The sequence below is a fragment of the Elgaria multicarinata genome, chromosome 1 (assembly GCF_023053635.1).
Source record: "Elgaria multicarinata webbii isolate HBS135686 ecotype San Diego chromosome 1, rElgMul1.1.pri, whole genome shotgun sequence".
Classification (NCBI taxonomy): domain Eukaryota; kingdom Metazoa; phylum Chordata; class Lepidosauria; order Squamata; family Anguidae; genus Elgaria; species Elgaria multicarinata.
In genome coordinates, this window is record NC_086171.1 from 216,033,643 (window position 1) to 216,046,915 (window position 13,273).

General features: G+C 48.1%; 1 protein-coding gene across 1 annotated transcript in view; it reads right to left on the reverse strand.

Moving 5' to 3' along the window:
- Positions 1 to 13,273, reverse strand: part of DUSP15 (dual specificity phosphatase 15) — a 35,925-nt gene that overhangs the window by 19,129 nt on the left and 3,523 nt on the right. Inside the window, exons 2-4 of the mRNA XM_063144085.1 lie at positions 12,809 to 12,842; positions 3,439 to 3,521; positions 2,469 to 2,518 (exon numbers count right to left, since the gene is read on the reverse strand). Coding sequence (XP_063000155.1) covers positions 2,469 to 2,518; positions 3,439 to 3,521; positions 12,809 to 12,842 — 167 coding nt within the window. The remainder of the gene's footprint in view (positions 1 to 2,468; positions 2,519 to 3,438; positions 3,522 to 12,808; positions 12,843 to 13,273) is intronic.

Here is a 13,273-nt window from a genome sequence, read left to right on the forward strand (position 1 = left end):
TGAACATGAGGCTGCCTGGAAACTTCAGCTAGTGCTAAATGCATGAGCGTTGGGGGAGCGTTGGCAGGGGGTGAGACGGTTAGATCATGTAACAGTTAGATTACACCAGCTCCTCTGGTTACCGGTGTGTTTCCGAGCCCAATTTAAAATGCCTGTTGATCTTTAAACCCTTAAATGGTTTGGGACCAAATTACTCGAAAGACCATTTTCACCCATATCAGCCTGCCCACACTTTAAGCTCAGCAAGAGAGACCTTTCTTATTTGCCCACCTGTGAGGGCAATTAGGTGGGCGACTACACAAGTGAGGGTCTTCTCCGCAGTGGCCCCACGCCTCTGGAAAAAGTTGCAATGGGGGGGGGCAACTGACTCCATTATTGCAGGCATTTAGGAAGGCCCTGAAAAGTTACTATTTTACTTCAGCCTTTGCTTAATTATGTTTTATTGGATGGGTTGTAGCTGCAGTTGCCGGTTGAAAGATTTTGTTTTTATGTTCGTGTTTGTTGTTTTGTTAAAATGGTTGCTGCTGTTGTTTTTACAATTTTTACTACCAAATCGATTTTTATTATGTGAGTTTTATTGTTGTAAAGTGCTTTGAGAGAGCTTTTGTCCTGAAAGGCAGCCAAGAAATATTGATGATGATGATGATGATGATGATAATGGTGATGATGGAGGAGGAGGAGGAGGAGGAGGAGGAGGAGGAGGAGAAGAAGAAGAAGAAGAAGAAGAAGAAGAAGAAGAAGAAGAAGAAGAAGAAGAAGAAGAAGAAGAAGAAGATACTATTACTACCACCATGCTGTCTTTTTAAAAAAGACATCTGAAGTGGCTTACAGAAAAATGACAACCAAAACTGCAAGGCAGAACTAAAGGACGCAGACAAGCTGGAGGGGGTTCAGAGGAGGGCAACCAGGATGATCAGGGGTCTGGAAACAAAGCCCTGTGAAGAGAGACTGAAAGAACTGGGCAGGTTTAGCCTGGAGAAGAGGAGATTGAGGGGAGACATGAGAGCACTCTTCAAATACTTAAAAGATTGTCACACAGAGGAGGGCCAGGATCTCTTCTCGATCCTCCCAGAGTGCAGGACACGGAATAACGAGCTCAAGTGTCAGGAAGCCAGATTCCGGCTGGACATCAGGAAAAACTTCCTGACTGTTAGAGCAGTATGACAATGGAACCAGTTACCCAGGGAAGTTGTGGGCCCTCCCACACTAGAGGCCTTCAAGAGGCAGCTGGACAGCCCTCTGTCAGGGATGCTTTAGGGTAGATTCCTGCTTTGAGCAGGACTCCACCCTAAAGAGTTGGACTTGGTGGCCTTGTAGGACCCTTCCAACTCTGCTATTCTATGATTCTATGAAATAATAATGGGGTCAAAACAGTCTGAAACACACTTATTAAGCAGTAAGCCCCATGGAACACAATTGGTGCTGCCACCAAAGAGGCCCTGTCTCTTGTACCGCTTAGTCTAACCTCTGATGAGGGTGTTTGAAGCTGATCTTGAAGCCAGGACTGGTTCATATAGGAGAAGCCAATAATTCACCCCTAGGCTATGGAAGACTTTAGAAGCTAACAATGGCCCTTTACATGGAGCCCAGAGCCAAACTTTTAAAAGGCAGCCTCATGTGGAAGTAGCTAAGTCAGCCTTCTCCAGCCTGGTGCTCAACAGATGTGTTGGACTGCAACCCCCATCATTCTCACCCGCTCTGCGATGGGAGTTGTAGTCCAACATATATGGAGGGCACCAGGTCTGGAAAGGCTGAGCTAATGCATGGATGATGTAGTGCCATGTCTGCCTTCTCAACTGGTAAAAAAACCAGCCCGCCTGACCCCCATTCCCATCCAGGCACTGGGGCCAGGAGAAGTTTCAACAAGCCCCTGCTCCGGAGCAGGTTGTATATCCTCTCTCAGATCACCAAAATCTCTGACCAGCACTACTACCTGGTCTGAATTAAGTTTCAGTTTATCTATGGATTATTTGTTCACTTAACCATTCACTATTAACCCCCTTGACTTGATTTTGATAACTTTTGACTAATTTCAAGATGGTAGCCTTTATGTTCTAAGAAAGGTACATCTGCCTTCATATAAACAAAACAACAGAAAGAAACACCAAAGAAAGAACCCCCCCTTTTTTACTTATTTTCCAAAGGGGCAAGGGTGATACGGAATAACGGGCTCAAGTGACAGGAAGCCAGATTCCGGCTGGACATCAGGAAAAACTTCCTGATTGTTTGAGCAGTACGACAATGGAATCAGTTCCCTAGGGAGGTTGTGGGCTCTCCCACGCTAGAGGCCTTTAAGAGGCAGCTGGATAACCATTTGTCAGGGATGCTTTAGGGTGGATTCCTGCATTGAGCAGGGGGGGTTGGACTCGATGGCCGTGTAGGCCCCTTCCAACTCTACTATTCTATGATTCGATGCTTCTTCACCCCCGGAGATGGAAAGGAACAACATCAGCCGTTCTTTTACTTACATGTTGGCTTCTGGAGTGTCTGGCAGAGCAATGCGAAGGTAAGTGATTCCCTGAAAAGCAAAAGGATCAGTGAGAAGAGACTCCCGTCGTCTTACAATTGCGGGTGCGATTATTTTTTCTCAAAATCAAAGCTTTTTTTCCTGTTGGTGGTACTGAAATTAGTGTGCGTCTTGCAATCAATGGCATCTTAGAATCGAAGAAATACGGTAGTTAGGCTTGCCATGTTGTCAGAACCCCGCAAGGGTGGGTGACTGGAGTGGTTAACAAACCATCCAGAGCCCATGGCCTGTTCTACAATGGCTGGTTGGCTTGTTAACCACCCCACCAGCCACCCTCACCAGGTTCAGATGTTACAAACTGTGCCCTGCGAGGTTAATTAAGGAAATTAGCTGGCATGTGCACAGGAGTAGTTAACGATTGTAAGCCTGTGGGCAGGGACTGTCAAGAAATACTTTTGTAAGCCGCCATGAGAGCCTTTTTTGGCTGAATGGCGGCATAAAAATCCTTAAATAAATAAATAAATAAATAACGAGCCAACAACAACCGCATATCGCTTCTCTGTTTACCCCTGACTCTACTTCTGTCAGGGATGCTTTAATGTGAATTCCTGCACTGAGCAGGAACGCGCACTCAGTGCACTGTTGTACTCTGTGAAGTGCCAGGCACATTGATGGAACTACCTAATACATAGTCCACCACCTGTTTCCCAACTATAAAGTACTTGTAAAGTTTTCAGTGAAGCTTCTGCAAAAGAACTCTGTTGTACCCAATGCTGCCCCCAAATCCTCCCATTCGGGCCACCTCTTCACACTGTCACCTGGCAGCCCCCACCTCTTCGAACGTCCCACGGCCACACAAAATTCTGTGGCGGGGCAGCGTCCAGAAAATTAACCGTTTGCTGCCCAATTCAGGTGGCAAACCGCTACGGAGGCTTAAAAGGGACAAATTTCGATTGAAAGCCAAAGCGTACCGGAATAAATGGCTGTGGGGATTCGTGGATGGAAACAATGTGGGTGATGTTGTTCCGGCTCAGCTGATCCAGGTCCTTGGCATCTGGAAAGAAGTGGGGGAGGAAAACAGCGTGATTGCTTCAGTCATCCTTGTTCATTGTCCGCAAAGGATTGTGTGCGCACCCAGCTGATTTGCTGACGACGCAGCGCAGGGAGAATCACATGCTGAAAAAATGTGGAGGCATGCTCATAAAGTTCTGGCTTCAGCGACAAATGTGGGCTTAAGGGGCAATGAAGTGCAGGCTGGTGGCTCCCATGTCAGTGGGGCAGAGGATCCGCTCTGGGTTTCAGTCAGAACATTAAGGAAGCTTCCAAGGTGCTCCACGCCTTGGAGAGCACCTTTAAAGTTCTGAGTGGTTCTGACTGAAACCCGGAGTGGATTTCCTGCCCCGCTGACATCGGAGCCACCAGCCTCCACTAGAACAATGTCTTCTTCTACTGAGATGTTACGTCCTGAGAAAAAAGAGAGTGGCTATGGCAATCCCTAAACTGGAGTTCTCCAACCTGGCGCCCTACAGATGTGTTGGACTGCAATTCTCGACATACAGCAAATGCTCTTTTTTCTATCGGCCCTGTTCAGACAACACGCTAAACCATGATGGTTAAGCATTTTGAGCTAAACATGATTATTTATTATTTATTTATTAATTACATTTCTATACCGCCCAATAGTCGGAGGTCTCAGGGCGGTTCACAAAATGTCTGAGCCCCTGCCAAAGGAAGTGAGGCAGGTGGCTACTAGGAGGCGGGCCTTCTCCGCTGTGGCACCCCGGCTGTGGAATGAGCTCCCCAGAGAGGTCCGCCTGGTGCCTACACTGTACTCCTTTCATCACCAGCTGAAGACCTTTTTATTCTCTCAGTATTTTAACACTTAATTTTAACTTAAATTTAAATCTTACTGTTCTAACTCTGTATTTAATCTTATATCAATTTTGTTGCGTGGTTTTATCCTGGTTGTGCTTTTTATACTGTATTTTGTAATTGTGCTTTTAACTGTTGGTTGTTTTATTATGGTTTTAACTTTTGTGAACCGCCCAGAGAGCTTCGGCTATTGGGCGGTATAAAAATGTAATAAATAAATAAATAAATAAATAAATTAGCATGTCGTGTGAACCATGACTTAGTGTGTCGTGTGAACCATTCCTAACCGTGGTGGCTACATAACCGCGGTTTAAACACACTCATTAACCACTTGGCCTAACCATGGCTTAGCGTGTTGTCAGAACAGGCCCATTACATTTATCTCCATCCTTTGAAAGTTCAAAACACTTTGCAGTCACAACTCATATCTCCGTCCTTCTCACAACACCCCTTTAAAGTTAGTCCTGGTTCCACAATAGTTCCCTCTTTGTGATTGGGGCCATAGCTAGACCTAAGGTTTATCCCAGGATCATCCTGGGTTCGTCCCTGCCTGAGCGCTGGATGCCCTGTATGGCACTTAGATGAACAGGTCTGACCCCAGGACAATCCTGGGATAAACCTTAGGTCTAGCTACAGCCGAAGAGGGCATTTCACCAGGTGCTGCATGCATACAAAGGACACCTGTTGAAATTCCCCTTTCAATACAACTGGTAAAGATACTGGAGCCCTGTCCTCCTTTCCATAGGGTCACCCTACTGGAGGCGGAACTTTCACGGGCTGGATTAGGCCGACAGACCAGAAGTTCTGTATTCCTGACCTAGAAACAAGGGAACGTCAAGAAATAAGTGCTACCAGAGGGTCTTATTCCGGATCAAGTAGTTACAAAATTGATTTGGGCAGACAGGCTCACTGTGTGGTGTTTTGGTGGCAAAAGATAGGTTGTTCTCACTCAAGGAAGCCCAAAGAACTATGACCATTTTAAGTTATGGCTGTTTTAATAGCCATCAGATAATGACTCTGATGGATAAATGCAAATGATGGATAAATTTATCTGATGGATAAATGCAAATCAGTTCACTTGGGTTTGTTACATAAGGGGCATTGTGACACTGTTTTTGACTGTTGCTCAAAGGGCAGCAAGTATGTCACGGTGAACATCTTACATCAAACCATTCTTGGATTGCTTATTTTGCGCCCACACATGTGGCCAGCTCTATTGTGGATCCTGGGTGAAGCAAGATAGCATTATTAACCTCATATTTGTGTGTGTGGAGAGGGGGGAAGGAGACAGGCGTTGAGAAAGAGTTACTTGCCTAAGGCTACTCAATGAGTTGAGATCTGAACTCAGGACTTGAATTTCATAGCTTATTAAGCTCCTAACATGAGAAGCATGGGTCATTCAAGCACTTATTTCATGATGTTCCCTTGTTTCTAGGTCAGGAATACGGAACTTCCGGTCTGTTGGCCTAATCCAGCCCGTGAAAGTTCCGCCTGCAGTACGGTGACCCTATGGAAAGGAGGACAGGACTCCTGTATCTTTAACAGTTGTATTGAAAGGGGAATTTCAGCAGGTGTCCTTTGTATGCATGCAGCTCCTGGTGAAATCCCCTCTTCATCACAACCGTTAAAGCTGCAGGAGCCCTGCCCTAGTGACCAGATACAAAAGAGGGCAGAGCTCTTGCAGCTTGCCTCTCCCATGGCTTATTTATTTATTTATTTATTTATAGTATTTATATACCACTCCCCATTGAAAATTTCGGAGCGGTGTACAAGATAAAATGAAAATAAAAACAGAATAAAACACTTAAAACAATTTTTAAAAAAAAGCAAATACAGTGACTCAAAACTGGATATTAAGGAAAGGCTTCCTGGAATAAAGATGTTTTCAGGAGGCGCCGAAAGGAGTACAAAGTTGGTGCCTGCCTGACCTTCAGAAGCAGGGAGTTCCATGGGGGGGGGGGCACCACGCAGAAGGCTCTTCCCTTGGTGGACTCCAATCGGAGGATGGATCTATGTGGAACCACCAGGAGCACGCCCTCGGATGACCTCAGTGACTGGGCAGGTTGGTAGGGGAGAAGGCGCTCTCCCAGTTAGCTGTAGCAAGAACTTTAAACTACAATATGATAGTATTATTTGTATTTCTGGCAGTGGCCATATCCCATTCGCTGTTCAACACTAGAGCGACCATATGAAAAGGAGGACAGAGCTCCTGTATCTTTAGCAGTTTTATTGAAAGGGGAATTTCAGCATGTGTCATAGAATCACAGCCGTTTAAAGCCCTAAACGGTTTGGGGCCAGGTTATCTGAAGGAACACCTCCTCCCATATGTACCTGCCCGGACCTTAAGATCATCTCACCTTCTCCGTGAGCCCCTCCCAAAGGAAGTGAGACAGGTGGCTACTAGGAGGAGGGCCTTCTCCGCTGTGGCACCCGGTTGTGGAATGAGGTCCCCAGAGAGGTCCGCCTGGCGCCTACACTGTACTCCTTTCGTCGCCAGTTGAAGACCTTTTTATTCACTCAATATTTTAACACTTAATTTTAACTTAAATTTAAATTTTACTGTTTTAACTCTGTATTTTAATTTTATATCAATTTTGCTGCATGGTTTTATCCTGGTTGTGCTTTTTATACTGTATTTTGTATTTGTGCTTTTAACCTGTTAGTTGTCTTACTATGGTTTTAATTTTTGTGAACCGCCCAGAGAGCTTCGGCTATTGGGCGGTATAAAAATGTAATAAATAAATAAATAAATCATAGAATCGCAGAGTTGGAAGGGGCCTACAAGGCCATCGAGTCCAACCCCCTGCTCAATGCAGGAATCCACCCTAAAGCATCCCTGACAGAGGGTTGTCCAGCTGCCTCTTGAAGGCCTCTAGTGTGGGAGAGCCCACAACCTCCCTAGGTAACTGGTTCCATTGTCGTACTGCTCTAACAGTCAGGAAGTTTTTTCTGATGTCCAGATGGAATCTGGCTTCCTTTAACTTGAGCCCGTTATTCCGTGTCCTGCACTCTGGGAGGATCGAGAAGAGATCCTGGCCCTCCTCTGTGTGACAAGCTTTTAAGTATTTGAAGAGTGCTCTCATGTCTCCCCTCAATCTTCTCTTCTCCAGGCTAAACATGCCCAGTTCTTTCAGTCTCTCTTCATTGGGCTTTGTTTCCAGACCCCTGATCATCCTGGTTGCCCTCCTCTGAACACGCTTATTTTATTTATTATTTATTTATTTATTACATTTCTATACCGCCCAATAGCCGAAGCTCTCTGGGCGGTTCACAAAAATTAAAACCACAGTAAAACACCCAACAGTTTAAAACACAATTACGAAATACAGTATAAAAAGCGCAACCAGGATAAAACCACACAGCAAAGTTGATATAAGATTAAAATACAGAGTTAAAACAGTAAAATTTAAATTTAAGTTAAAATTAAGTGTTAAAATACTGAGTGAATAAAAAGGTCTTCAGCTGGCGACGAAAGCAGTACAGTGTAGGCGCCAGGCGGACCTCTCTGGGGAGCTCGTTCCACAACAGGGGTGCCACAGTGGAGAACGCTTGAGCTTGTTTGCGTCCTTCTTGAATTGTGGAGCCCAGAACTGGACGCGATACTCTAGATGAGGCCTAACCAGGGCTGAATAGAGAGGAACCACTACCTCACGTGATTTGGAAGCCATACTTCTATTAATGCAGCCCAAAATAGCATTTGCCTTTCTTGCAGCCATACTGTACTGTTGGCTCATATTCAGCTTGTGATCCTTTGTAGGAATTCCTTCTTCATCACAACTATTATAGCTGCAGGAGCTCTGCTCTCTTGTTTATCTGGTCACTCTAGTATAGCTCCTGGAGTCCTGTCCTCCTTTCCATAGGGTCACCCTAGCCTCCAGCCCAGACACAGCTGGTGAGCTTTATAACAGTTTTATCGAGCTTTAAAGCAGTAGTGTAGATCCGGCCACAGCCTCCTTGGGATCCTCTTTCGGTTTGACCTCCAAACCAAAAGAGATTGGCATTCAGCACAACTGCACCATTAACAGCAGAATCAAGACTATGCTCTCGCACAGTCCCCATTCATCTCACACACTTAGATCTTGAGCAGGAGATCTTCCCAGCGGATTGTGTCCCATTCATCAGATCTACATCCTGCTCAGTCGCACCTAAAACCCATGGTGCTCCAGATCTCAACTCCTCTTTCCCCAGACAATTTCAGCCACTGGTGTTCCGGAAGGCACCAGGTGGCTGAGTGCTAATGCGAGCTGCTGCCTCAGACCTGGGCGGCTGGCGGGGGACAGGGAGGATTGTGAACATCCAAGCCCTCGGAAGCACGAGCCGCGATGCTAAGACACCCAATGTGCTAATGGAACTCCGTCAATATTTAATGAAACAACCATAGAGCTAGCAGCGTCCTGTCACGGAGGGCTGTGAGGCCGCACGGCTCCTTCTCACAAGGCACGCCACGGAACCTGCCCTCGGCTGGCTGTTCCCACTGCCGGATGCTCGTGCCTGGAGAGGGACCAGGTAAATGAGGGTGGGGGGTGGGAAAGAACAAGAGGCAGGCTGGCAATTGCAGGGGGCACAGGGCCCCCTTGTCCACTGATCTGCGGAGGATGTCCTGTGCACCGCAGAAGTTGCATAGTAGGGGAAACGGCATGCTGGGGAATTAGAGAAAACAAGGGGCGTGGGTCCTCTCCCCATCTTCTCCCCAAACCCCTGGTAGCCTCCAAGACAAGGGTGCAAGCTTTGGGGAGGGGAGGGGAAGGGAATTTGCTATTGGAGGGAGCTCAAGCCTCCGCAGGCCAGATAGCGATCCTCTGCGGGCCACCTCTGGCCCGTAGGCCGCAGGTTCCCCATCCCTGTTGTAAGGCATTTTCTTGGGTTCATGCTCAGTGTGCAGTGGCCAGGCATCTTGAGCCTCACCGCTAGGGTGACCCTATGGAAAGGAGGACAGGGCTCCTGCATCTTTAATAGTTGCGTATAAAAGGGAATTTCAGCAGCTGTCATTTCTATGCATGCAGCACCTGGTGAAATCCCCTCTCCATCACAACACATAAAGCTGCAGGAGCTATACTAGAATGACCAGCTACAAAAGAGGGCAGGGCTCCTGCAGCTTTCACTGTTGTGATGGAGAGGGAATTTCACCAGGTGCTGCATGCCTACAAAGGACACCTGCTGAAAACCTCTTTTCTAGGCAACTGTTAAAGGTACAGGAGCCCGGTCCTCCTTTCCATATGGGTCACCCTACTCATCGTCATCCTGCATGAATGCCCAGGAACACAGCTAGCATGCCTGGGGGCCAACCGTTACAAGGGAGGACCAGTAGCGGTGGCTTTGCTACCTGTCAAGGAAGCTCACAGACAGGTGTAGCTGCTGAAGACGGAGTCGTTGGTTCACCCAGCGACTCCGCTTTCTGCTCTAATCGGCAGCAGCTTTCCAGGGTCTCAATCTGGAATGGCTCTTCTCAGGGCCGGTGCTACCATAGAGGCCACTCAGCCGGCCGCCTAGAGCGCCAAGCTAAGAGGAGCGCCAGGTGCCGCACAGCACTCACTCGCGTTGTTAGCTGTGAGTCGGCCTGGCCCGGCCCAAGGATTCAGCTGGGCCTGGGTGGACGAGATGGCGCCCTGCGCCCGCCCAGCCGAAGCGAAGCCAGGGATGCTGGGGTGGGGTGGGGCGGCTCCACGTTTGGACTTCCGCCCTCCCAGAGCTGGGAGGCTGCTGCCAGGAAAAAGCACATGACAAGCTCGACCCTGGCCCAAGCCAGCCTCTGCCTTACTCCCGAGGAAAGGGCACCGGGTCGCCTCGCTCTCTCCTCAAACAGGCCACGATGTCCAGGCAGGCGGGCAAGCGGGACTCCCTCTCCCTTCCCCCAGGAAAGCTAGGGACTTGTGGACTCCTCGCAAGGCAAACTCTCCTGCTTCCCAATCCTGCGTGCGTGGATCAACGGGACTTGCATCCGAGAAAGCGTTGCACTGGGAGGCACTAGTGCGGCCTGATCCGCCTATGCCTCCTTACTCGGAAGCCTTATTCCCCCGAGTAAACGTGCGGAGGGGATCGGGACGCCAGGCTGCATAGCGGGTCGCTTTCGCACGGAAGTAAGTCCCGGTGAATTCCAGATGGCTCAGTCCCAAATCGAAGTGAGCCAGTCCCAGCTCTCCACTCGGCGCACACGTTCAGGCTTCCGTGCAATTTGGGTGGTGGTGGTGCAAGTAGCTGGCCTTGCCTACGGCGCAAAATAGTCTGGCACCGGCCCTGGCTCTTCTCACGTGCTTCCTGACCCTGGGGGGGATCTACACTACTGCTTTAAAGCGCTTTAAAGTGCTTTATAATAGTTTTGACAACTGTTGGGGCCCAGGACACACTGCATATACAGGTTTCAAAACATTTTCAAAGTGCTTTAAAGCGCTTTAAAAGCAATAGTGTAGATCCCCCCTCCTTTTAAAATCTGGACACACCAGGTATGGAACTGGGAACCTTCCACATGCAAAGCATCTGCTCCAACGCTGATCTATGTTCTCTCCCTGCCACAGCACAGTATCCCCCAATACTGATATTTTCACGGAGGAGCAGGGCCGGATCAAGGCCAGCTGATGCCCTAAGGACAGCCCCATAATGGTGCCCCCTTGGCCCTGGCTTAGCCGGCAAGACATGAAGACTCAATAAGGGCTGAAGGTGAAATAAGACATTAAAAACTCAGTTTTTATCAAGGCCATCCCCCACGCCACGATTATAAAAAGACACTGAAATTCATGCAGAAAACGTCGGTAAGACAGTCGAACATACTGAACTCTGGGTCTATGTTGAGACAAAGATTGTCAAAAGGTTATGTCAGATGACGTCCTGGGACACAGAGAGCCTAAAGCTGGTTGATTGGGTGTAATAAAATAAAGCACAAATAATTAAAAATTTGCTGCTCTTAGAATATGCCACTAGGCCCTTTCTATGAATCTGGAATTCCTTAAAATTAGATGGCTACAGCTGTGATACTGGTGCTCTGTGGTGCCCTCCTTCCCTTGGTGTTTAAAGTACATGTTTAACAGGGCAGCACGGTTACTAACAGGGACTGGCCGGCGAGATCACATTACGCCAGTCCTTTTACAACTTCATTGGCTGCCAGTCCAGGTCCAGGCCCGATTCAAAGTGCTGGTATTGACATTCAAAAACCTAAACGGTTTGGGGCCAGGTTATTTGAAGGAACGCCTCCTCCCATATGTACCTGCCTGGACCTTAAGATCATCTACAGGGGCCCTTCTCTGTGAGCCCCTGCCTAGGAGGAGGGCCTTCTCCGCTGTGGCACCCCGGTTGTGGAATGAGCTCCCCAGAGAGGTCCGCCTGGTGCCTACACTGTACTCCTTTCGTCGCCAGCTGAAGACCTTTTTATTCTCTCAGTATTTTAACACTTAATTTTAACTTAAATTTAAATTTTACTGTTCTAACTCTGTATTTTAATCTTGTATCAATTTTGCTGCGTGGTTTTATCCTGGTTGTGTTTTTTATACTGCATTTTGTATTTGTGCTTTTAACCTGTTGGTTGTTTTATTATGGTTTTAATTTTTGTGAACCGCCCAGAGAGCTTCGGCTATTGGGCAGTATAAAAATGTAATAAATAAATAGATGTTTAAATTGCTTAAAGGTTAATTCCGAGCTGCTGAGAAGGCTCCAACTATGCGTCCTAAGGATCCAGAGGTCCCCAAAATATGTCTGGAAAACCGCCAGGAAAGGACATTGCTGTGGGACCTGCAGGGCTGCTCATTGGTGCTGCACAGCATCTGATGCCACGTCAGATGTGTGGACTGGCAGTGTCCATTATGCCACGCATGGGACCTGTGTGGCACATGGGTATGGGGTACATGGGGAACACACCCATGCAGATCACCCAGAGCCGGGATCAACGACCGGCTGTTCCTGCCTTCCTGGCTGCTTCCGAGGGTGGAGTCAGAAAACACAACGTTTCTTAAGCAGTTCTTCGAAGTCCAGCTGGATGAAAGCCCAGGTCTTCTTCCAGGCGGTGGAGAAGCAGCTGGCAACGATCCAAGTCTGTTTTCTCCACCGCAACAATATGCACCGGACACGCTTCTAAAAGCAAGTGCTGAGGCTAGCAACTTGTAAACAGGCCGGCAGGCTGAGCAGGAGACAGTAATGGTGGCTTCTAGCGCTGTGCAGCATTTATTTAGCAGCAGCCCATCCTCCGGCACGCTAAAGAAGGCACCAGGATTGCTCTCTTTCTGCTCCTCCATCCACCCACCCTGCCCCAGCAGGGCTCCCATGATTTTCACATCTGCATTACAGGCAGGATGATAAAAGGTGAAGTCTTCCCTGCAAGGGAAAGGCAGCAATGGGGAAAGCTGCACCTGGAGTATTTCTGCCTGCCAGGCATCAGTTAAAAGCGCAGGAGCCCTGCCACAAGTAAAAGTGTCAACCCTACAGCAGAACCGGGACGCAACACAGGTTCTCTACTTCTCCGCCCGGCGTCTGTGGCTCACTCACCTATGAAGTTCCCGAGGAAGAGTCCTGGGAGGATCTGTGAAAGACACGAAGAGAAATGGTCCCGTAAACTGCAGTCACTGGGTCTTAGGAATAGTTCTAGCCCACAAGGGAAACCTGGAGATCTAAATCTCCTCCAACCCCTCAGGTGCTATGTGCCACCCCTGCCCCCTGCCTACCCCATGCCCACCTCATCACCATGACTGCCAAGGCCAGGGGTCCGTCACCATCCCTGCTCCCAATTCACTATCCCTGCTGCTGCCATTACTAAAACTGGGGTAATTCTTTTCTTTTTACTTATTTAGGTTTTTATCGTGCCTTCCCCATGGAAAACTGGCTAACTACATTTAAAGCACAATAACGTACTAGAGGTTTTAAATCCACCTTGAGTCCCAGTATTACAGAAAAGGTGGGATATAACCATGATCATCTTTGTGTGTGTGTGTGTGTGTGTGTGTGTGCGTGTGT